At 39.3% G+C, this 24031-nt stretch overlaps 2 protein-coding genes across 8 annotated transcripts; one reads left to right on the top strand and one right to left on the bottom strand.

Annotated features, from left to right (window-relative positions):
• Positions 1-14: 14 nt before the first annotated feature.
• Positions 15-4795, top strand: pih1d2 (PIH1 domain containing 2). Of its 2 annotated transcripts, none has more exons than XM_027999015.1 (5): positions 15-361; positions 1748-1880; positions 1951-2190; positions 3025-3293; positions 3476-4795. In XM_027999015.1, exons 1-5 carry the CDS (start codon positions 176-178, stop codon positions 3608-3610), a joined length of 963 nt encoding a protein of 320 aa, XP_027854816.1. In that variant the 5' UTR covers positions 15-175; the 3' UTR covers positions 3611-4795. The 2 variants fall into 2 exon arrangements, with proteins under 2 accessions (XP_027854816.1, XP_027854819.1); XM_027999018.1 differs by having other exon boundaries at positions 16-361; positions 1748-1874.
• Positions 4510-19995, bottom strand: dixdc1a (DIX domain containing 1a). Of its 6 annotated transcripts, none has more exons than XM_027999011.1 (16): positions 19783-19995; positions 19339-19515; positions 14205-14362; positions 13961-14109; positions 11730-11819; positions 11403-11456; positions 11254-11304; positions 9736-9840; positions 9566-9619; positions 9362-9457; positions 8449-8526; positions 7360-7521; positions 7185-7251; positions 6912-7020; positions 6321-6429; positions 4510-5056 (listed from the first exon to the last, which is right to left on the bottom strand). In XM_027999011.1, exons 2-16 carry the CDS (start codon positions 19359-19361, stop codon positions 4973-4975), a joined length of 1389 nt encoding a protein of 462 aa, XP_027854812.1. In that variant the 5' UTR covers positions 19362-19515; positions 19783-19995; the 3' UTR covers positions 4510-4972. The 6 variants fall into 6 exon arrangements, with proteins under 6 accessions (XP_027854812.1, XP_027854815.1, XP_027854814.1 ...); XM_027999014.1 differs by having other exon boundaries at positions 9362-9442; positions 19651-19995; XM_027999013.1 differs by having other exon boundaries at positions 9362-9445; positions 19651-19995.
• Positions 19996-24031: the final 4036 nt, after the last annotated feature.

Genomic DNA, 24031 nt, shown 5'->3' on the forward strand with positions numbered 1-24031 from the left:
TAGTTTCTATAGCAACTAACAACACCAACAAAGTTAGCTTTACTTGTGCAGTTAATAAGACATTCGACATACTTTAGCTACACCAAAAAATAAATAAATTAAACAAAACAACCGGAGGTTGTAGTTTAAAGCACTAGCTAGCAGTTAGAAGCTAAAGGAAGACATTCACCTTCGTATGATGTCCAGCAACGGCGGAAGGGAGGATGTTTTACAGCAGGTCAGCCACTTTTGGTCCATGCTGGACGACTTGTCTCAAAGCGACCCAGCAGCTTACCGCAAGTTTATAGAGGAGCAAATGAAGAGAGGAGCTGAATTCAACGCACCGCCTGAGCTCCATTCGTGTGTGCGAACTCAGATACTGGTGAGTTTCCTGCAGCAGCAGCAGCAGCTGCGCTGGATTAGGACAGATTGCACTTTCAGATATGGGGACGTCAAATGCCTTCTGGATGAGGTTTTACAGTCAGAAGAGACTAAACATGGGGATATGCGGTCAAAATGGGGGGGAAAAAGTTCGTTTGAATAAGTCATGACGAGGCTATTAAACCAAGTAGACGATATCAACTTTGAAGCAGTTGGTGGCAGCAGCGTCCTGCTGATGGAAAGTGGGAATGGTGTCAAGTTGTCTAAGAATGTCTATCAAGTTGATGGAATAATAAAAAAAAGCAAGACTACCTCAAAATTCTTCATCTTGCCATCAAATAAGCAGCTAGACAGAAGAAACATGTATCAAACTAAAGGCCCCAGGGCCAAATCCAACACCCCATTTCTATGTAATAAATATTATAAATCAAATCAGAACAGTTTTTTGTTTGTATCTTTACACTGCCAAATTACATTGATGCAAAGTTGCTAGTTGAGACAGCCATTTCTTCATATTTCAACAAGTTATCATTGTTGAAATGTCCCAAAATAAAAATGCGTTTGACACCCGGGTTGTAAACAGTTAAACATTTCAACAGGACACCAACAACCCATCAAAACTAGTTCAGGGATGGATAAACTAGGCTAACACTAAGGTTGTGGAAAGAGTCAGACTTTAACGTTTTTAAAAGTTTGTGGGGGAAAAACTGAAAAGCTGGGTTTGGACACTAATTACAAACTTCTCATATGTGCTTACATGTAAGCCTGTCACAATAACACAATCTGATGTGATTATTCTGATGTGAAAAATGTGTTCTTTTGAGACCTTTTTCAGGTAATGTATTGATAATGGTATAATAATTCAAGTATTCAAGTAGCCCTTGCCAAGACTAATAAACTTTAATTTTGTAAAGAATACTTAACACTGGAGCAGGAAGATATTTTAATTATCCAAAATAAAACACAACCAAAAAAACCATAAATAAAACAGAAATATAAACCACACAGCTGATACCATAAATACAATGGATTCTGATTGTCTGATTGCTCTTTAAAAAAAAAAAAATCAATCGCCATAATGGAGATGATCAAGCTCATTTTAGTTTATTTTATGTCCATTTATCCAAACATTACTGGGTTATATATTGGAACCTGTTGTCGTATGGGTAATTTTGACCCTATGTGTATTAGACAAAATTCACAGGAAATTCAAAGTTTGGCACCAGATTCATGTTTCTTGTTTTGTTAAACCCAGAGAAATATTTGTTATATAATCATTCCACCCTGGAAACCGAATGCATCAAAGGCATCTTTAGGAGCAGTACATTTGTATGATTTTTATGCCTAATGTATGTAAAGATCTCAGGCTCATCTGTGTCCTTCCCAGGAGCCAAAGCCAGGCTTGCTCTACATTAACATTTGCAGCTGGAAGCGTGTGCCTGCGCCTCAGGATCAGAGCAGCTCCCTTCCTTTGTGCGGAGGAAAACTAGAGAGATGCAACGCAGAGGACCAAGGTGGCTGTAAGCTCCACGACCTTCGTTTTGCGTTGCACGATGTGAGCGAGGCACTCAACGGTTTTAACCCCTGCAGGCTGCTTCGCTGTGCTGGATGTGGCGCTAAATACTTCAGTGCTACAGAAGAGGAAAGAGGATAAAGTAGATATTAATAATATCTATATGCTGGCCCTGAGCTTTGCCCAGCAACAGCACGGGATGCTGTTATCTCAGGAGTACAGCGTCGTCAGCTGTAGTCCGAAAGGTAACCCGGACGACTTGCAGTGTCGGCTCGGCTTTCAGAAGCTGCCCATCATCTCCAAGCAACTGGAAAGAAGTAAGTAACCCAGTAACCCCCCCAAACTTGTAAAAATAAGCAACTGATCAACTAATCGTGTGATAAATTCAAATGAGATTAGTCATTTCCATTAGGGATGCACCGATATAAAAATTTGGGCAGATATTTATATCTGATATTAATACTGCTGTTGCGGCCGATAATATTTTCCAATCCGAGAATCCTGCACTGCATGACTGTCACTGTCACATGACCAGACAAATACTAAATGACCAACCCCAACCGTAAACAAACGGCAACAAGATTGAAATAAATATCAGGTTTTAATATCGGCCAAGTTTTATTTAATCTGGCTGATATAGATATGTTAAAAAAATGACGAATATTGGCTGATATCAATGTTAGTTTGGATATATTGTGCATCCCTAATTTTTTGCTCTCCTCTTTTGCTCTGCCGTGAGAGAGGTTTGACTGACAGACCGGCCCACGAGGTCATATCTGCACGTTTGCAGTTAACAATAGTGACCCCACTGTTATCAACTCGGTGACTTCTTGCTATATTTAGCGACATTTCAGACAAAAAAGAAAAAATTAGCATCAGCCAAAATCAGAGTCAGCATGTTTTTAAATATCAGTAATCAGCCAGAAAACTGCAATCAGTGCACCCCTACTTCAAAAGGGTGTCAAACCGGTACATTACTATTGTTTATTGCAGTAATTAGTGGGCTAATTTATATTACAGCAAAATTTCACAGGCCTTGTAACTCCTCTTATTCTGATAAGATGCGGCAAACCTCTTTACTCGGGGCGTTTGGCTCCCTTCCTGCGAGGGTGTGTCGTCTACGTCCTCCCACCGGTTTCTCTCATTCACAGCCAGTCAGACTCCAGCCGCCCTCCTGCGACAGATCTCCTCTTCCCAGCGATCGGAGGAGGACAGCGCCGCCCAAATCGTTTGCAGGCCCGCGGAGCAGACCAAGGCGAATTTGATCCAGGTCATTTCCAGCACTTTCCAGGGGCCTCGGGAGCCCGAGTATGTGGTGGAGGTGAAGAGCGACGCGGCGGGAGTCCCTCGCAGCGTGGAGCTGACGGTGGAGCTGCCGAAAGTTCGCTCCATGTCAGAGTGCCAGCTGAGAGTGTCTAAGGTTAGCCGTTACTCACCTCCTCTGCCCCAAACACTTATAATGAACCGCTACGATTCCGCTGTGCTTCGCTGGATGGCTGGATGTCATATAAAACGCATAATTGGTCTGTGAGTCTTACAGTTCCCTGAATATATATATATATATATATATATATAAATATATACATTTTTATAATTCTGCAGGAGGATGTTCTTCTAGAAGTGGAAGATGTTTACCATTTGCTTTTGGAGTTTCCAAAAACAGTGAACGAGGACACGGCCGCTGCCGTCTTCAGCAAGAAGAAACGGAGGCTCACACTGACAGCAGCTGTTTTGTGACCAATTAACTTCAGCAAGAAGAGAGAGAGGGTTCGCCGGGTCACGCATGTAAGGAGGGAACTCTCACAGCAACAGAAAACACACCTTAAGAAGAGCGCTACACAATGCAGTCAGAATTAAGAGCGCGTACTGCGTGGGAACATACAAGCCGTGCTTCAAACTAAAATCTAACAAGCTGTTTTGGTTGTAGTTTGAGGCAGAGCTGTAAATTGATCTATTTTCAGAATGTTCTTACAGAGAAATGTGTTAGGTTGTCCCAGTGTGCTATGTAGGCTGATGTGCAGGGACAAGTGTAATTCCTAACCCTCCACTGCCTACCAAAAGATTTATTGACATTAATAACAATTCGTGTCCTGAAGAACTACATGAGGAATGTATATTTTAGCCTTTTTTGTGAGAAGATTTTTGATACTAGTGGTCTCTATTGAACAATAAGCCTGCTGCAAAAACACAAAATCTAATATTTCCGGTCTAGTTTCTAGTGCAAATGTCTTAGAGCACTTGAGATAAGACTAAATTATCTTACAAGTAACTTTTTAGCAAGATATAGGAGCTTGCTTTAAATAAATGATTCCTCAACATTGATGAAAAAAACACTAGCTATAAGTGAAATAATCTGCCAGTAGAACAAGACATTTTTCCCCTATTAGAAGAAAAAATGTCCTGGTCTACTGGCAGATCATTTCGCTTATAACTAGTATTTTTTTCATCAATATTAAGAAATTATTGACTTAAAACAAGCTCCTGTTTAGTCCTGAAAAGTTGCTTGTAAGGTTGTTTTGTCTTATATCAAAATATTCGCACTAGAAAATCACCTGGTAAGATTTTGGTGGTCTGCAGTGCTGACAGGACAGAAAGTGTTTCTACATAGGGGGAAACATGGTCAAGAAAACATTCCATGTAATAATTTAAGTTTATTAAAATGTCAAAATCAATGCAGAACAACGAGATTTTTTGGCAATATGGAACGTTGTGTAATATGTCAACACTGTATTTTTGAACTCTGCACTCGATGAGCCGATTACAACCGTTATGAACACAAACTCCTCCAACATTTTTTTTCCCTAAACATTCAAAGCTTCAAGTATCACATTACTGGCCGTTAACATTGCAGTTGGACATGTTCGTCTTCAAGCCGGTATCAATGTGTAAAATGCAATTCTATTAAATAAAGCGGTACCCAAATGTCGAGTCATTTTCTTGGTGTGAAACATTTCCAACATTGCTGCGGGTGAAAGGTGTTACCTCCCTTGGTCCCAGTTATTGTTTAACAGCTTTTCCCCCCCCTTTAATGGCACAACAAATGTTTCCGGTTAAATTCTTGATGCTGTAGGCTGAGGTTTGTAGTGGTGATCTCTGGCTCTACCTCCGCTCGCCGTGGTCCTCCTCCACCCACGCCACAATCTTCCCCTCCCAGCCGGGGACCACTGCTCCATCCTGAAACACCTGGACAGTCGACAAAAACGGCATTTACAGATGTGGAAGAGTAGCATCTTAAGCTAAACATATTCATACCCCTTGGACTTTTCACAATCACAAATTTTTATGTATTTTGGGGGGAATTTTATGTGCTATTCTTGCGCAATTCAGCTTGATTCTCATCTCTCTTCAGTACTCAGTCTGGGATTTCTCCCATTGAGCCCGATTTCTCAGATGTCAAATCTCTCAAACCCTCTCAAGGTCCAACGTGAGTTCAGAGTAAACAAACATGGTAGACTAGGAAGAAGCAATGGCGAAGGTTTCTGGAGAAAAACAATACAAAGACCTCTCCAGTCTGCACAAGACTTTCTGGTCCACCATGGCAGTTGTTTTGTCTTCTGTATATTTTGAATTCCCCTTTCTGTTTCCGGGCATTGTTGTTTATCCTCATGGGAACACCACACACACTGCGATATCAGGCCAAGACAATGCAACATGTTGAATATCGCCCGCTCCCCCCACCGATTTCCAGTATATCACCGAGATAGCACATTACGCAAGTCATAGCAAATATTAGCGACTGGGTAAAATCAGATCCAATCGTTTAAAAATTTTACAGTCCACACATCCAGCAAGCAATAATTTCTCAATAGCCGAGGATCCAGATCCCTTGTATGTAGTAAAGCGTATTAAAAAGGGACTGGCTTTTAGCTAGGCTAGTGATAGAACAACATTGTTACTCCAATTGTATGTTTAAGGTTTTCCTCTTCCTGGACGTTACAAAAACTCATAATTTTGCCAACTATTTTGGTCTAAAATCTAGTCCAAATATATTTATATAATTAAAATAAAACAAAGCTAGTTTCTAAGTAACTTTTCAGGAAGATATACTGTAGGTGCTTCTTTTAAGTCAATTCCTTAATATTGATGAAAAAGTGCTAAGTTTCATTGATAGACTATTTCACTAATAACGTGAAAAATGACTGGTTACTTCTATATCTTGCTGAAAATTTGCTGGTAAGTTAATTTTGTCTTGGTGCAAGTGTTCAAAGATATTTGCAATAGAAACTAGACCAAAATTATCTGGTTAGATTTTTTTTTTTTAATGTTTTTGTAGCCTTAAACAACTTTTCTCGAAATACTGGCATGTAAAATCCCAATAGTTGCAATAAAGTTTGTTTTGTAACGTGACAACATGTGACAGAATTTATGGATATTTTTGGAAGAGAAGTGGAGTAAGTTTTTATTGTTATTTTTCATATTGAAAGTGATGTTAAATTGAGTGACCTACCTCTTCTTTCACTGTGCCAAACTCTGGGTCAAGAGCCTTGAAGTGGTATCTGAAACTGCCCTGTCTGTCTACAGCAGCCTTAAAGTCTCGCAGTGTCACTTCACCCAGCCTGTAAACACACACCGTCAGTCATGATCTATGCATCCATACACGCCAAGAAACATGAAGCTTTACTAGGATAAACCACAAGCTGCCAAAGAACCCAGTTTAAAGCTCCGGACATGCCGCAATCAGGCTTCAGCTCTCCAGAAGCAATTTGTTTTTGAAATTGGATAAAAGAAATATATCGTCCCGCAGGGAAGGAATATATGACAGAGAATCACTTTTAGAAAATGGTAAAAAATAAAATGGCAAGAGTAAAGTCATAATTAAAATTAATTAAAGTCATATTATGAGAATGACATCAAAATTTAAGAATAAAGTGATTATAACATTATTCTAAGAATATTATGACTTTGTTTTTGTAATTTTATTTTTTTTATGTTCTTTTTTCTTAGTATACAATACTTTGTTGCAAGAATAAACCCCTCCACAAAAAAAAAAAAAATCATTACTATTCTAAACTTTTTTTTTTTCTTTTTTTTTTGGTACCTTTTCGGGATGTTGATCAAAAACGGAGTGAGCGAGCGATCTGTGAAGTAGAGCACTTTAGTAGAGACGACGGCGTCTAGTCCCGGGCTGCTGTGCGAGTGTGCCACTTCTGAAAAATAATGACACAAATAACTTTAACTAAAAAAAAATCGAATTCTGTAACGGTTCTGATGATCCATCGCCCACAAGTAGGTGTGTAATAAAGGGGATCATGTGATTTAAGTTAGGATGTTGCTGGGGATGAACAAAATATAGAGATTCTGCTCGTCTTACTGGAGCTCGGCGGCCAGGAGTCACGGTCTGTCGAGTTGGCTCTGCGTCCTGGTGATTTAAATTCCTCCTAGAAGAAAAAAACATATTATACAATTACTTCTGGGAAACACCTGCTGAAAACAAAACAAAACAACAAGAAAGTCATTTCAGAGCCAGCGTGTGCAGCTGCTCGTACTCCTTTCTCCTGTCTCCGCTGGTTGTCCAAAGAGTGGAGTCGGTCCATGAGGCTGGCCACGCCCTGCTCCAAAGTGTCCAGGGTGTGATGCTGGGGGTCATGACCCGAGAAACTGTCCCTCAGACTGCGCAGCGCTTCCCTGACGAGCTGCAGCTCCTCACCCTGTGGCAAAACAGACTCAGTTCAGTTCACTTTCACAGAATCGAAGCTAAAGATGAAGGAGATGGCAGGAGGCTTTTCAACCTCCAAGACAAAGACCATCACCATAAACAAACAATCAAAATACCAGTAAAGAAAAATTTCCAGAACAGACCCAGCCTTCTAAATCAGATTGTTTAAAGTGAACTGCTCTCTCTACAGCAGATATAAAATATCCAGAGCATCTTGTAGGACCTAAGCTATCGCTCAGTCCCTTATTGTATTCAGGTTCACTGTTGCTTCTCCATTCCATGTCTGTTGTCTAGGTGGAGACCGAGTTACTGATAGCGCTAGACATTCTTCCGTTTCTCTGTGAATAAAACAAATCAGATAACTCCAGATTTCAATTGGAGGTGAGATGGTTGCTCAATCTCCATGCTATAAAAGAAGTTTGAATTTAACACCTTGAAGTTGGGCCTTTGTCGCTTTGAAAACCACATCTCAAAGGCGGAGCTAGTTCCACCCAGTTGTTCTGCGACACTCCAGGTATGTTTTTGATGAGGGAATAACATTAAAACATGTTATGATGCAAAGCTAAAAAAAAAAGTAAACTTTACATATTACTGTCCCTGTAAACTGTTAGTATTTTCCTTATAAATTGTTCTGAATGACTTCCCTGGGTGATCCCTCTAATAGACAAAGCGTTTTACACACATTGCATAACATTTCGCAACATGTTAGCAGAATCACATAAAAATCATTGTACAGCTCTAAAAAATTCAGAAATCTGCAGAATTCTAAATTCTGCAGATCTTTGCAGATCTTTGATATATATATATATATATGTATATATATATATATATATATATATATATATATATATATATATATATATATACATATATATATATATAATTAAAAAGTAGTAAAAACCCCAAAACTGACACGTACTTGTGCATTGTGCTGAAATGTTGAAGGAGAAGTCGACGCCACCAAGTTGTTACAGCCACCATTCTCACCTCTAAATGTCTGTAAGATGGAGACATGGTAGAGTGGGGAAAATACAATTAATTTGGAGCTTTATCTAATTATTATGTTTAACTAACTCACATGTCAAAAATATTCATATAGTCTCTAATATGTTTTTACAACCTCAAACATGTTCCTCAGCAAGTAGAATCTTGACACGGTTTTTCTAATCTGGTATAATTCAGATTCATATTTGACTATGTATCAAAGAGCAGATATTTACGATAAACTGCACTTAGTTCTTTTTAAATTTCACTTAAATTGTATTTTGCGTTATTATCCCAAAGTCAACAATTCAAATAAGTCACTGAAATGAAAATGGAATATTATACCAAACTTCTGACTGCACCTAAAACAAAATTAAATAAAAGTTTAATTCCCAGACTAAGATCTTTATTGTTGTCACAAACTCATTATAAACATATTAGTGACTCGCTTTGTTGCTCTACATGCTATGTTTGAAGTTACAGTAAAACTTGGAGCACTTGTGTTTATTTTTGAGTAATTCTTCTTCAAGAAAAGCTCCCTAGTTCAGGAAATTCATTAAAAAAAGCTAAAAAAAAAACAACCTCTGATTAATGCGCTGTTTATTCTGCAGTGAGAACTGGGCTCTGTAGCCTACAACGCCGAGTTGAATGAGAAAACACAGCTTTGTTTTCAAGCTTGGCGCTGTCTAAATACATCAGTGGTTCCATTGTATAAATGATTTGTTGTTATGATAGGAAGAAATGCGCGCCCCGTCATGTGCGAAGACTCTCTGATGATTGTTAGCTTTATTCATGCTGAAATGTTGGACCGTGGCGTGGCGACGCTGTAACCGCGGCGCTCTCCGTACCCGTCCGTGGCCGACTTCGTGTGCTTTATGCTGACTTTCATCAAGCTTCTGAATCTGCAGCAACCTGTCCTTCTTCCCCAGCTGCTGCTGCTGCTGCTGCAGTTTTGACAAAACAGAAACAAAAATAGAAAATACATACGACAAAAGTGATTACATGCGCGCGAAAAGAAAATCCATTACAGTGTAAGTAATGAAAGGCCGTACCTCATATTCAGTGAGTAATTTGTTCCTTTCACTCAGCTTGCGTTTGAGCTCCTCCTGCAGGCGGGGAGAGTGGGGAATACGGTAAGCTCTCGATAGATTTCTTCTACGTACCCTTGCATCCCAGCCAAATATTTTATCAGGTCAGAAAAGGAAATCATCACTTGTCTCACATTTTCTCCTTCCAACTGATCTTTGGCCATGTTGCACCTCAGTAGCTCCTGCTTTAGCTGCAGCACGGCGTCGTCCTGCACTGACAGGCGCTGCTGCAGCGCATCCTAATGAGAGCAACAGGAAGATCAGAGAGATCAGCGTGAAAGGCGGGCGAATCGTTTCCATTTCATCAACAGCCATCCACTGTTTCTTCTTTTATTTTCTCTTTATTTTGTTAAGGAATCAAATCTAAACTTTATATGTTGCAGAGACGCAACAGTCAACTGAATCAGACTAAATTTCCACCATTTTAAAGTCTGTAAATGGATCAAGAAACAGCATTTACTTCGACTCACTGTTTTTAAGTTTAATAAACACATGTTTTGATGCGTATACAAGAATCATTTTGTATTTTGTTGTCATTTTTTGCTGCATTAAAAACTATTTATGTTATGGGGACTGTCATACATTTCTTCTGCGACAGTGAAGAGAAAGCATTTTCTCAGTTCTTCAGGTTTTTTACAATTTGGTCACTTAAATGTTTCATACCATCAAATAAAGTGCAGTATAAAACAAAGATAACCTGAGTAAACACAAAAAGTAGCTTTCAATTGATGATTTAGTTTATTAATTGAAAATATCGAATAATCTAAACCAGGTGTCTGTAACCTGTGGCTCTTTGAACTTAAACTAAAAATAATAAATCGCTCACTAATATTTCTAAATGCAGATACATGTTTCAGTAGTTTTTCCAGTTTTTTCATATTTTTAATTCCATTGCTGCATTCTACAGCAGAATGACACTAAAAGTCACAATTATATTCTTTATTCTTTAAAGTCTTAGGTTTTTACTCCCCCATAATAAATAATAATAATAAAACAGAAGTAATCTATATGGGGGCAAATGTTACATTATAAGGGTTATTAAGTTAGTAGGAACAGAAATTGGAAAGTCAGACTTTAGTCAGACTTTAAAGAAAACTAAATCAGTACTGGCTAGAAAAGTCTGATTGGTGCACAAAGCTACTAAGTTTTGTCATTTGCCATTTATTGTGAGAAATTTGTTAGAAGAATCCTGATATATCACAATCAGAATAAATTCCAATGAATGTTTAAAACCCCCCAAAACTGTCAGGATTGTTAGTTTTACTATTTTCTTCTCTATTTGTTCGATGAAAGTGTCAATAATACCAATAAACTTGAGAATATGACTAAATACAGTTAGAGTGAAGTTTAGTGATACAAATCACACTTCATTATGTGACTGGTGTCCTAAAGAAGCGTCTTACAAGTGGGAATGTTTTTCACAGACAGTATTTGTGTTTGTGGGGCTATAGTTGGTGTGATACACAGTCACAGCCACACAGTTACCTAAACAAAGATGCAACAAATAGATTTTATGGACACAACAGAACAGAAAGACATTGTGATACATCTTTTAAGTGCATATCACCTCATCCAGAGTGCATTTAAAATAATAAAAAAGATTTATGTCCTTCACTCCATTTTAGTCCCAAAGATAAGTTAAGAGGCTTTACCTTGATGGCCTGAATGTGTCGCGTCTCCTGTTTGTGCCTCAGGAGCTCCCTCTGTGAGCCACACACACACACACACACACACGCAAACACCCTCATTACACAAAAGGAAGCTCATCTATATTAATTGCAATTACACTTCATCACCGTACCTTCAGATCAAGGCCTTCTTCCATGCTTTGGTCCAGACGACTGCGGATTAGAACCTTCAAAGGAAGAGCGCATGATCAGGATAATTAGAGAAGGGGAGAAAATGTCAGAACGCATGAAGAGGCAACAGAAACGCGTGACAGCGGGCCGGCAGATCAGAGAGAATTCATCGGCTTGCTGGCTTCTCCCACCAACACCCCAGAAGGGAGTGACGGCTGAAAAAATATCATCACAGTGAGAAGAGGCCCGACACGGATGCTTCAAGCAAGATCTGCGACCGAGCGGGGCCTTCTCAGGTTAGCAGAGATAGGGAGGGAGCCGGAGCGTACCAGCTGCTGCTCCGTGGTCGCCCGGCCGTCTCCGAAGCTCCCGGATCCGTCCTGGTCCTCTTCAGGGAGGGAGCCGTGCAGCAGCAGACCCTTAGGGAGACAACATGGGAGAAGGAACGCAGCTCAAAAGTCAATACATAGGATAACGCTGCAGCGATGGACTGGCGACCTGCCCATGGTGTATCCCGCCTCTCGCCCCAAATGTCTTTTGATTGATTGATTGATTGATGGATGGATAACTGATCAAGAACCATAAAGCACTCTGGGGGATGTAGGCAGAGGGCAAGGCTTTAGTTGCGCAACCTCTCATGGTCAGCTAGCAAGGTGTGTGGCATTGCTTTTTGGTTACCAAGCAACCAACCTGTGGAGTAACTAGCGCAGCAGCGGTTTAAGGTTTCACCACCGTGCCTCATAACTTGCTTAAAAATAAACAACGGCGTGGAGAGAAAACCAGAGATGCACCGATCCGATGTTAGTATCTGTATCGGCACCGATATTGAAAAAAAGATTTCTAGATCGGGCATCGGCAACGACGTTCCCGACACATAAGAGCGGATCTATGCAGTCTAATTCTATGCTTTGTGCTCTGAGTGGTGTTAAGTTTTATTTATTTTGCATTATATTTAGAATTTCTAATTTCGCTTTCTGAATCATTTGAATTATTGTTGCAGTTTATTTTTTACATTTGACCAAGACAGTCAACCTATTGTTTTTGTCAGTTTTAGTTTTTTTATCAAATATTTTATTCCTAATTCCATGACTGAATAGATAAACGTTGTTATTTTTGCATCTTTGACCAAGATTGTGAAGCTATTTAGTACTTTTGTGTGCTGTACTGGTGCAGAATTATCAAATAAATGTATTATTCAGTATATTTATGCCTGTGTTTAGAAAAAGAAACACTTTAAGTCAATTCAGCAATGTTTTTCTGTTTCGGACCGGTATTGGCCTGTGCTAAAGTTCAGATATTGGTATCTGTATCAGAAGTGAAAAAAGTGGATAGGTGCATCCCTGGTGAAAACTCTGCATAAAACAGGAAACGTCACGGCAAAGTTTGCTTAAAAATAAACAACGGCGTCTGCAGTATTTCAGACGTTCAAAACAAACAAAAAAACGAATCAATAATTATCAGTATCGTCTGGTGTGAAACTCTTATATAGTGATATGTTCTGGTTCTCAGGATGCACCGCAGACTAGAACCAGAAAAGCTCAGTGGTCTGGAAGGATCAATATGTTAAAAACTTTAAGGGGTATGAATACGTTTGCATGGAGTCTGAGAAACAAGGCAGTGCAATTGAGCTAAATAGAAAAGGATATCAAACAGACTACTGTATGTGGAAGAAAACACACCTCTGAGTCCTCAGACATGTTTATTTATAGAGTTTTTTACAGTGTTGTTTTTTTTATGTATTTCTGCAGCTGCACTGCTGAACACAAGAAATGGCTGTCTCTATTTTTAACTACAAAGGAAGAACACTGCTTTTGTTTTTTCTGTCTGTTCTGAGTAAATGTACTTGTACTATGTTTAGCTAAGGCACAGTTGTTGGCACTGTTTTATTACAACTAAAAAGTCCTGGGTTCAAATCCCAGAATAGACTCTTTATGCTCGGAGTTTGCATGTTCTCCCCCATGCATGCTTTAGTTCTTCCTCCAGCAGTCCAGAGATATGCATGTTAGGTTAAATAGTGTCTCTAAATCGTCCTTGGATATGAATATCTGTATGCAAAGTATGGGTAAATGAATAAAGACAAGATAGGTGGATGTTTGGTTAAGTAAAAAAAAAAAAGATATGATTCGTATTATTTTCTTTTTTTTATTGTAGTCTCATATCATATCATGTCAAATCATGACTGCACGGCGTGAAATGCTGATAGTCAAGAAATACAAATTTGTTCAAATTTAACAGTTAATTAAATAACCAAATAGATCATCTAAGTGCAGGAAAGGATTAGGGGCACAGAAAAAAAAGAATCGAATCTTTTCTCATAATTCTGACTTTTGATGTCAAAATTCCGACTTTAATTCTGGGTTTAGATCTGAGAAGATTGATTTCCCCCCCCAGTTGCTCCAATCCTCTCAATTTATCGCTGTTTATTTGATGTGATTCAACCCACTGAAAAAGTCTAGCTCGACCTGAATGAAATCTCATCACATGCTGCGTTCGTCTGCAGCTGTTTCTGCCTCCGTACCGAGACCGGCCCGTTTTCCGGCGCGTTATCGCCCGGAGTTACCTGCAGCCGGAACACCATCCTCCTGGCCTCCTGCATCTCCTTCTCCAGCTGCTCCTGGTGGACGTCCAGTTGCTCCTCCCAGGACTTCTCCTCCTCCTCCTGCCCATCGCGGCCGAGCGTGGGACACAACCCACAGAGTGGCACATCCTCTGAGAGGAAGAGACAGGGAGAATAAGCTCGGATGCTTGTTTTTGAAATGGCTTGATATTTGGCTTCTACGAGAGTTCGCATGCCGTCGACCGACCCTGGACAGTTTTCCTCTCTGTCGGCTCGGATTTGTCTTCCTGAGTTCCCCCCTGGTTATCAGGCCGATGAGGGTCCGCTTCTCCTGCGGGGGCCTCAGCGGACTGGGCGATAACATATTCCTCTTTGGGGGAGTGGGCAGGGCTGGCGGAGCTCAGGCTGAAACAGATGGTAAGAACAGGTGAGGGGAGACAGAGGGGGGTGAAAATTTGTACACAGGCAAGCTGAGAGCAGTAAGCAAACCTACAAACGTAAAAATGGCATTACCTGCCAGATGAAAATCTGAATTATACCCATCTTGAGAAAGCAATTTAAACCCACATCATTTATAATCCTGATAAATAAAATATGGTCTTGCAAAAGTATTTCTTGCAACGTTTAATTTTTTATTCTTGTTTTGTTTTTTTTGGCATCCACAAGCACAAACTCTCTCTGCTTCAATGCCCCCAAAAATTTAATTCAGCTCATTCAACTACCATCATGTAGTTGGGGATGCACCAATTTGAATATTTGGGCTGATGTGAATATTCGATATCAATATTGCCGTTATAGCCAAGAACCGATATTTACAGACATTGTATGTACTATATCTTTATGTTTCACTGTCATTTTAACACTGACAAAAATGGTCACATCACTGGACTCTACCGCTGTTTTTCTGCTTTAGTTAAACTACCCACAATCCTGTGCTGAATGACCGTCACGCTCACATGACCAAATAAATACTAAATGACCAATCCATTCCAGAAACAAACGGCAACAATTTGGAAATAAATATCACCTGACAATATCGACCAAGTTATTTTTTTTCTTTTGACATGTTAAAAATGACTGATATCGGCCGATAACCGTATTGGTGCTGATATATTGTGCAATTCTTATTTACAAGCAGATGATTAGTATTCTTAGAAAGGCAATTTTGTTTACAGAGATATCAGAATCCATTTTACTTATGGTTTTGGTTGCAAGTGTCTGATTTCCTTTTTATTTTTTGTTTTTGATTGTTGTGTTTTATTTTGGATATTTAAAATGTCTTCAGTTCCAGTGTTAAATGTTCTTTATGAAATTAAACTTTGTTGGTTTTTGAAAGGGTGAACTTGCATTACTGTGCCATTATCAATAAATTGCTTGAAAATGATGTCAAAACAACAATAATTACTGGAACAATTTATCGTACAGCGATGTTTGTTACCAAAACAGGCATGAGCAAAAGTCTTCTTGTTTGCGAAGATTGGTGAACAAGTAGCAACAAAAAGATCAAAAAAAACATCGGAAAGGTCAGAAATTAAGTTATGCAACAGAAATTTAAAACAAGTTCACCCAAGGGATATCCAAAAATAAGATAAATGAAAGACACAAAACCAAAAAATATGTTGGCAAAACATGAACAAAAACAAGACCATGCCAAAAGCTACAGGCAAAAGAGACTTAAGAACAGGCAGCGAGAATTCCTGTCCAGTTTTTAAAGGCAACTCACTCCAAAATTTGGAAACCATAAGCGAGAAAGTTGAATCACCTCAAAGTTTCCACCTAATTTTTGGGACAAGGAAAACAAATCTAGAGGCACTCAGTGCAGAAAAAAAATTATAGATACAAAAAAAAGCCATCTGAACTCAACAGCCTGCTGCTGGGAAGAAAAAAAATGCGAGGAAGAAAAAGAAAAAAAAAAACACACAGTGGCTTAGCGGTGGGAGAAAGCTGTACGGCGGGAGAAAGCTGTACGGCGGGAGAAAGCTGTACGGCGGGAGAAAGCTGTACGGCGAAACCAAAGAACGGCCCGAGGGATTCTATTTGCACGGTTAGACATGTTTCATCCCATAAATAAGCAGCACGATTTCGACTTCATGTGACCAGGCTTTATGCTTATCTGCAGGAATTACTCAACACAAGCAAACATACCGACGGAGAGCAAACATTTGTGTCACTTTGGCGTTCACGCTGCTCCAGTTTAAAACCAACCGAGCACATTCCTGCAATATCTTCAGCTAAACTGGAAACATGCCTGAAGGAACCAGCAGCAGCATGTGAGACTGAACTGGGGAGGCCGCTGAGAAGCCGACACTCATGTTTCAGATTCTAGCACAGTAGCATGTAGACAAAATGCAGAGTTTATTGGTTTCAACTGAAGTGAGCTTTCTTTTCACTATTACTATTCACTATTATTTTATCTACGTGACTGGATTGCTGTTTTAGGCTTCTGCTTATGTTATTTAGAACAAGTCATAACATTTTAGAAAGACATAGTTATATGTTACCTGGTAGGTAAAGAACAGTTTAATAATAAAAATAAAAATAAAGAGCTAAAAACCAAACTTCTTCAAAGTAGGTGAAGGTTTTGACATTTATACTAATATAGATTTGTCAACATTTTTACTATGAAAATGAAACTAAAGGCAAGGAAAAAGATTTTTGTGGACTTTACACAGAGAAAAACATAAACAAAGGAAATATGAACATATATAGATATAAAGATCGATGTACTGACCTATATCTACACTAATATAGATAGGCCTATATGTTTTTTGGTTTTATTTATTTATTTTCCTTTTGGCGTGCTACCTTAAAATCTTTCCTGGGCCTAAAATTTTCTTAGGGATTTGGCCACCCTGATGAAAGTTTTCCGGGGCACTGGCCTTTGAGTCTCTATGTACAATTTTGATTCTGTATGACTTAAGAAAATGTTAAAAAAAAAAAAAAAACATTTAAGGTTCTGCCGGCATTTCTTGTCTTTAAAAACCTCCCTGAAGTTGTATGATAACAACCCCCCCCCCCCCCCCCCCCCCCCCCCCCCCCCAACCCCTCCCATGAATAACATTTAAGCTCATGCTGAGTGCATGTAAACATTTCAGGAAAAACAACTTATGTTCATTCTTTGCCTGAGGTGTTCACCACCAGCTGAACATGCTTTATTCAAGAATGTTATGTTGTCAAAATGGAATGTGAGAAGGCCCTGGTGGAACAAATTGTGTGTGTTTTAAAAAATTATTTTTAAGAAACAACAAACTTCACCTTATGTGTGAATATTGGATGAAATAACTGAAGGGGCACATGTAAGAGCCTCAATTTAAAATTTGGCCTCTTATAATCCAGTTTTATAGAAGACGATGACCTCTGACTTCACTGAGAAGGATAAAAGTATATGACTTTAGCATCCCCAGAGTTGTTTCTTGGGGTCACGTCAAGGCAGGAACTCAGCATCTTATCAGATGCTGCTGTAATTATCCTCAACTGTTTTTTTCCAGAGCAGACCAAGGAGCTGTTGGCTCCCGCAAAAACCGCCTCTGCATCTGCTGGCGCTTTTGGAACAGACGCCGTTACTCCGAAAGCCTTTCTGGTGTTAGACACGGAACAAATACCACGCAAAACCGGGAGCGTATGGGTTGAGCCGGAGATTAGGCGCTGCACGGGATTTGCACAGGATGAGCTTTAGTAGCATCAGATTAACCGGATTTAATAAGCTCTGGAGGAAAATGACTGAGAATACACATTTGTTCGTCGCAGTTAATATGCGATTTAAAGTACTTTGTTACTTATAAAAGAAAAACATTTCATCTAGTTCACAACTGACCTCAATGTTTCTAACCAGTGGTACCCAGCTATTAAAATTAATTGTGGCCAACAAAGCTTTTCCACCTTGTAGTAGTATAAGAGATGTGTATAGTTACCTTACTCTATTACTATATATATTTAAGCTGCCCTTGTTTTTTAGCTTAAAAGTACATTTATCTCACGCTTTGAAAGTATTTTTAAGATGCTAACAATTACAAGTCAGTGGCAGGTTTGGACAGTTATTGTATTGTTTATCATTTACTGCAATACATTTCTCATCATGATAAGAAATTTATCACAATAAATTCCAATTAATTGAAACTTTGGTTGATAAATGTGAAACTTTTGGTCAGTTAGTTTACATTTCAGAGTCATAGCCAGAACCTTTAGTATTGACCTGCATGTCATTCAAGACAAAAATGCGTTCAAGGACTTTATTACATTTTGCGTCAATTTTTACGTAATGCGATTTTCATGATGTTTTTATTACATTCAAAGCCCGATTTTATTGCATATTGAGGTGTTATTACATAAGGCAACGTTACAGGGGCTGCAACTGCTGACACACAGTTGCAGTTGTACAGCTACCCAAAACAGAAGCAATAAATGGTTCTTATCATCACTTTTATTGTTATCACAACAGCACCACAAAATATCGTGATAAAACTTTAAGTCCGTATCGCTCACTTGTAGTCAGTAGACGGAGAATGTGTTCTGGACGGATTAGACGAAAAATTTATTTACTGACTTGTTTGCAAAAATGTGACTTGCATTGGAAAACTAACACTGTACATAATCCTGAACACAAAATCCCCTCTGTGAAACATGGTGGCAGCAGGGCAAGGGAAGCTGGGATTGAGATTAAGACTAAATTTATGCTTAAATCTAATAGAGAATTTGTGTCTAATCCGGAATATTGACGTTTATGTACCTTAGCTAGCAAGTGTGGGAGAACTTGAGCCACTATGCAAAAATGAATGAGCAAACGTTTGTAGAGACCTACGCCAAAAGGCTAACAAATACAAATACTAATGCACCTCACGTTGTTCAAATTCATTTCTAAAGATTTGTGAAAATTGTGCTTCCCTTCTGCTTTACGCTTTACAATTAAGCGGTGCCATTTTTTGCCTGTCATATACATATAGATCCTAATAAAATATTCAGATGTTTGTTGTTCTCCCCCCAAAAACAAAAAACTTCTGCAAGGCACTGCAACAGTAACTATAGGTAAAGTGGTTCAGAATAGTTCTGCTACATACATCAGTAGTTGCTAAGCACTGGAGGCTCATATCACACAGACACAAGCGGACACACCCACATCCACTGCAACGTAAACATGCAGTAATCACCGGCTTCCTCTGGGTTATAAAGTCTTCCGTTTACGACGAAATAAATTATTGAGCATGATTACAATCCACACGTAAATCAAGAGAGGATTCTGAACGCAGGCCTGATGCTCTGTGTATTTCTGCCGCTGATGCATACATGCACTGTCGATAAAAATAGCTGCCTGTAGGCTGCTTGGCGTGTAATGTTGGAATAACAATGTTTCTTTTCTTTTCTTTTTTTAAATAGCCGCGTCCTACCATTTCATCTGCTTCGCTCCCATGCTGCTGTTTGTTGCCTTTCACCCTCCCGCACAGTCGGAGTTGTGCATCTGGGTGATGCCCCGGTTCTCAGTCAGGACCATAGCCCAAACAGAGCCGGAGGCTGCGGGGAATGGAGAAGGGGAGCAGCCGCCGCAGGAGTCTCCACGTCGCACACTGTGTTCAATCAGAAATAACAGCACGGTCAAAATCCACTCCTGCAGCACAACGCTGCAAATCCAAATCAAAGAAGAAGAAGAAGAAGAGGGGGGGGGGGCGGGAGCCCCTAACCCCGTTTCCCCTAAATCATACCAAAGCTCGGTCCAAGTTGGCACAGGGAGAGAGAGAGAGAGAGAGAGAGAGAGAGAGAGAGAGAGAGAGAGCATGCGCTGCAGCTCAGCAACACCAGCGAATGAAGTCTGCCGGTTTTCTCATCGCTCTCACCAGCTCCCTAACACGAACACAGCGTCTTTGTGTTCCCTGTGCATCTCTTTGACTCCTGTGTTTTCTTTTTCTGCCGGCCCTTTTTTTTTTTTTTGCATTTCTCCCCCTCGTCCTTCCCCCCTTCCGTTTCTTTTCTGCTTCGTCGCACTGGCTTTGTACTCGGTTCTTCCTTCATTCAGAGAGCAGAGATGTCAGACATTGCTCTCTCTGGCTGTCTGGGTGTGTTTACCCTCCCCCCCTCTCTCCTCTGTCTCCAGAAGGAGGAGTGAGGTTTTCTTCTTTTTCATTTTTCTGTGTTCCTTATGTCATTGCATGTCAAATTAAAACTAGCGTAAGGAAATGCCAGGGAGGTTGTTGTTTTTTGTGATGGCACACCAAAATCAACAAACAATTTTAGGAGCTTTATTAGAGAATGAATTTTGATAAATTAAAATGCAATGGAAAACTTTTATCTTAATTTTATCAATTCAGTTAAAAATACCTATTATGCCACATTAAATAACTACATAAAATGGTACATGGATAGCAAGTGTTATTTTGTTCATTTTTATGAATATGGATTGCAGCTATGATAAAAACCTAACTTTTGAATTTTTAATCTGAAATGTCAATTTTATGTGTGTTGGTATTAGAGGTGTGCAGTACTTCATATTGTGGTATCAATCTGATACCAAGTATACAGAGCCTGTATCTCTGATACAGGCTCTGTATCGGTGAGCCTGTATCACCGATACTATATATAAACTATTATAATTAACTATTATAAGTTAATATAAGTTAATAATATTAACTTATTATTCAAGTGCGATATATCATCAAATTTCTGACATTTAGGAGTTACTGAGGCTTTTTTCCATTCAACTATTTAGTTAAAACCTAGGACAAAATTTAGATAGAGTATATACTGTATATGTGTCTACAAAATACCGTAGTAACATATTTACATGATAAACAGAAACAAAATAGGAAGAAAACAAATCTGAGTGTCAATTGTTGTCAAAATGAAGTGCAAAAACAATAACTTGAGATCAAATTGGTTTTCGTTAAAATGAAATTTCAAGAGGGTATCTGAAACGAAAGTCAATCTTATCACACTATCGATCCGATACTGACACCGACTTAGTATCTATATTCTCAGGATTTTGAATCTATCCGCTCATGTCTAGTTGGTACAATGATGGGGATCACTAGCGCCTGGAGACTATCATTGAATCCTATCATAAGGGGACTCACTTACAAAAGAAACAAGGAAACTGTGGTTCTTCATCCAAACTTATGCATGGGAAGTACGTTAAAAAGCAAGGGCCTCCGATTCCAAACGCCGACCTGAACGACAAACCTGCGAATAAAAAAAAAAAGAAGTGTAATTTAAAATGTCTGTGACAGCTCACAGAAATGAAAGGCTTTCTCGTACGCGTGTGGTTCTTATGGTAATCGCCCCTCTTAGAGGCTTTTGGGCCATGGGAACACTATCATTAAGTTGTTAAAAATGTTGCTGGTGTCATCAACTAAACTGTGAAGCAGCTCTTTATGTGGCAGCTTGCAGCTCTGTCCAGAGCCAAATGACAGTCTTAAATTCTGTATAAGCATCATCGGCGCATGCTTCAATGAGCTACTGTGCTGCAGACCCATGAATATGTATGTGACGCAGAGACAGACTGATGCTGCAGCTGATTTATAGGCAGAAAAACAGCAGAAGCAGGAGTGTGTGCCTGTCGCCGACAACAAAAGTACAAATATTACTTTGGGAATATATTTTCATACAATAATGCATCATGCTGAGTCTAGCTTGCAACAAGTACTGATGATATCTTTGCTTTTTTGTAAAAGTTTTAAATTTTTTTTTACTTTTTCTGTGCTTTGCCAACACAATATTTAGTGTATTTTAGTCAGATTTTAAGTAAAGAAGAGCAAAATTGTGAAGCTAAGAAAGAAAATGCACATTTTACAAAAGTCTTCTTTTTTTTTTTTACAGGTAAAAGTTACAAAAAAATTGCATGTGTTTGTTTTCAGTCCCCTCTCAGACAATAGCTCAAACATTTCACTGCGATTACAGCAGCAATATTTTGGATAGCTGTTCCGTTTTGATGAGGGGGAAAAAAGGAAAAGAAAAGAAAAGCAGTTTGTGCAGAGAAAGCAACAGTCTGACACATTCAGCATCTCCTCTTGAAGCCTTTCAGCCCCAATAAAGTTGTTTTTGTTTCCTCACGCACTGATTTCCATTCCTTTCAGGGGTACTTTGATTGTTTTTGTTCACATATTAAAAACACAAGGACGAACTCAGGTCCCAAGGAGCAAGACAATAAAATTTCGGCAGACAATAATGCAACTGTGGGAACTGGGAGGTGAGATAGGGAATAGGAGGGTTGGGGGGGGGCAATATTTATTTTTCAATATTCATGTATGGAGGATGTATAAGCATCGGCTTCAGTGTCGAAAATGTGGATGGAAAGTCATTCCGGTACTCGGGGGCCACCAGGAGGGGAGAAGAAAGCCTGTTTGCCACAGGGACAACAAGCTGGCAGACAATTTGTAAATCAAATGAGTCGCTAAAATAGAGCAGATTGTTTGTGCACTCACAAGGAATTTTGATTGCAAATGATTACTGTGCCTGCTACAAAACATAAGTTATCAAGGCTTTTTCACTATAGTGACCTTGAAACAAATATTCATGAAGCACCTCTGATAAGGTTTTGTCCCTTGGTATCCCATTTATATTTATTGTCAAACTCTATTGAGGTAAGAAATATTTAATATTTAGTGTAGGCGTAAAAGAGAAAAACCCAAGTTTCACAGGCTCTCTGTTACTCTGCTTTTATAGATCGGTTTTAATCCCATTTTTAACAATCCTACTTTTGAAATGAACGGATGTTTATTTCTTTAAAAAAGAAAACATCTTTACTCTATCGTAAAATGATACATATCTTCTGATGTGATATTCACTGACAAAAGTAAAATTTCCAATAATCTTATTTTTTAATGCCCAAGAAATTCCTGACTCCCTCACGTCTAGCCCAAATTTTTCTTCTGAATTCCTAATAAATTTGAAATGTCTCAGATAACTAAGTAAATATGGAGACTGTATTCAGTTTTACAGTGGTTTAAAGCTGCAGTAGATAACTTTTTAGCCTGGTCTTTGCCTTTCTGCGCAATTCCGCTTGATTCTCATCTCCCTCCCTCTGGGATTCCTCCCACTGTGGTGAATTTCTCCAGTAGAATTTCAACCGGGCCAATCAGCGTACAGGACGAGAAGTTGGGAACCATGACGAATTGCATTCTGCCTGTAGCACAGCAATGTTGGCGGAGGAAGTGACCAAAGTTATTCAGTCCATGTTGGCTAAATACTGAATTAACATTAACAGGTCTGTTCAGCAGGTCTGCTTGGCACTTCCCTCTTCAAATACAACCATTCAGAGCCAGGAGTGTGTTACCACCATCAATCATGCTCACACACTCTCCATTGTTTTCTGCAGCCCTACAGCTACTAGTTCACCACAATGAAGTCTGCCATGAATGTGCAAGCTAGTTAGCATGGCCACTGATGACGGCGGATATAACAGTATTCCCTTAAGAGTGAGTTGTTTCTCTGCTATTAACACAGCTGCAATATGTACACGAGTTTGATTGACAACGCTGAAACCCTCCTCCTGGCTCTGATTGGTTGGTTTTGACAAGGGGCGGTGCATTATTGCAGATGGCAATAGGACTACAATTGCCATCTGCAATTGTAGTCCTACAATTGCTGTAGTGAGAATAAGCTGTAGTGAGAATAAACAGCTCAGACTATAAGACAAACTGTGAACCATGACTGGATCTAAAATTAGTTAAATAATGTTTGCTTTCATCCCCAAGACTCAACTAAGCTTACGATGAGACATGGGATCTGACACAATCTCACTCACAAACAGGAGAATCATGAAATTAAGTACATTAAAGACAGCCTGAATAGACCACAGCCTAACTGGTTTGCACAAAGTCATCCATCTTGTGTGTTGTCTGCAAACAAATGATCTTAATTGCTGTATATTAGAAAAGTACATGGAACATTTTGGATGAACCCCGTCTGAGCTTTGTGTAGTGTTACGTGGATCCCACTGAGGGCAGCTATTTAGCAAAAGTAGGTTACACAAAGAGTTCCTGCTTTCAGAGGTAACTTGGGTTTATTTGGGTCAGATTTCAGTCAAGAATGGACACGCAAAGCTTTCATAAAGCCCAGTGGGTTTTAGCGGGATCTCAAGTGGCTTGCAGC

Source organism: Xiphophorus couchianus, chromosome 18, assembly GCF_001444195.1.
Source record: "Xiphophorus couchianus chromosome 18, X_couchianus-1.0, whole genome shotgun sequence".
In the NCBI taxonomy this organism is placed as follows: domain Eukaryota; kingdom Metazoa; phylum Chordata; class Actinopteri; order Cyprinodontiformes; family Poeciliidae; genus Xiphophorus; species Xiphophorus couchianus.

Excerpts from the sequence above, each read along its gene's own strand:
- pih1d2 (XM_027999015.1), top strand. The coding sequence starts at position 176 with ATGATGTCCAGCAACGGCGGAAGGGAGGATGTTTTACAGCAGGTCAGC. Across the intron at positions 2,191-3,024 it reads CTCCAAGCAACTGGAAAGAA|CCAGTCAGACTCCAGCCGCC; the intron begins GTAAGTAACCCA and ends TCTCATTCACAG. Across the intron at positions 3,294-3,475 it reads GCCAGCTGAGAGTGTCTAAG|GAGGATGTTCTTCTAGAAGT; the intron begins GTTAGCCGTTAC and ends ATAATTCTGCAG.
- dixdc1a (XM_027999011.1), bottom strand. The coding sequence starts at position 19,361 with ATGGGAGCGAAGCAGATGAAATG. Across the intron at positions 14,110-14,204 it reads AGAGAGGAAAACTGTCCAGG|AGGATGTGCCACTCTGTGGG; the intron begins GTCGGTCGACGG and ends TCTTCCTCTCAG. Across the intron at positions 9,841-11,253 it reads GACACATTCAGGCCATCAAG|GATGCGCTGCAGCAGCGCCT; the intron begins GTAAAGCCTCTT and ends TGCTCTCATTAG.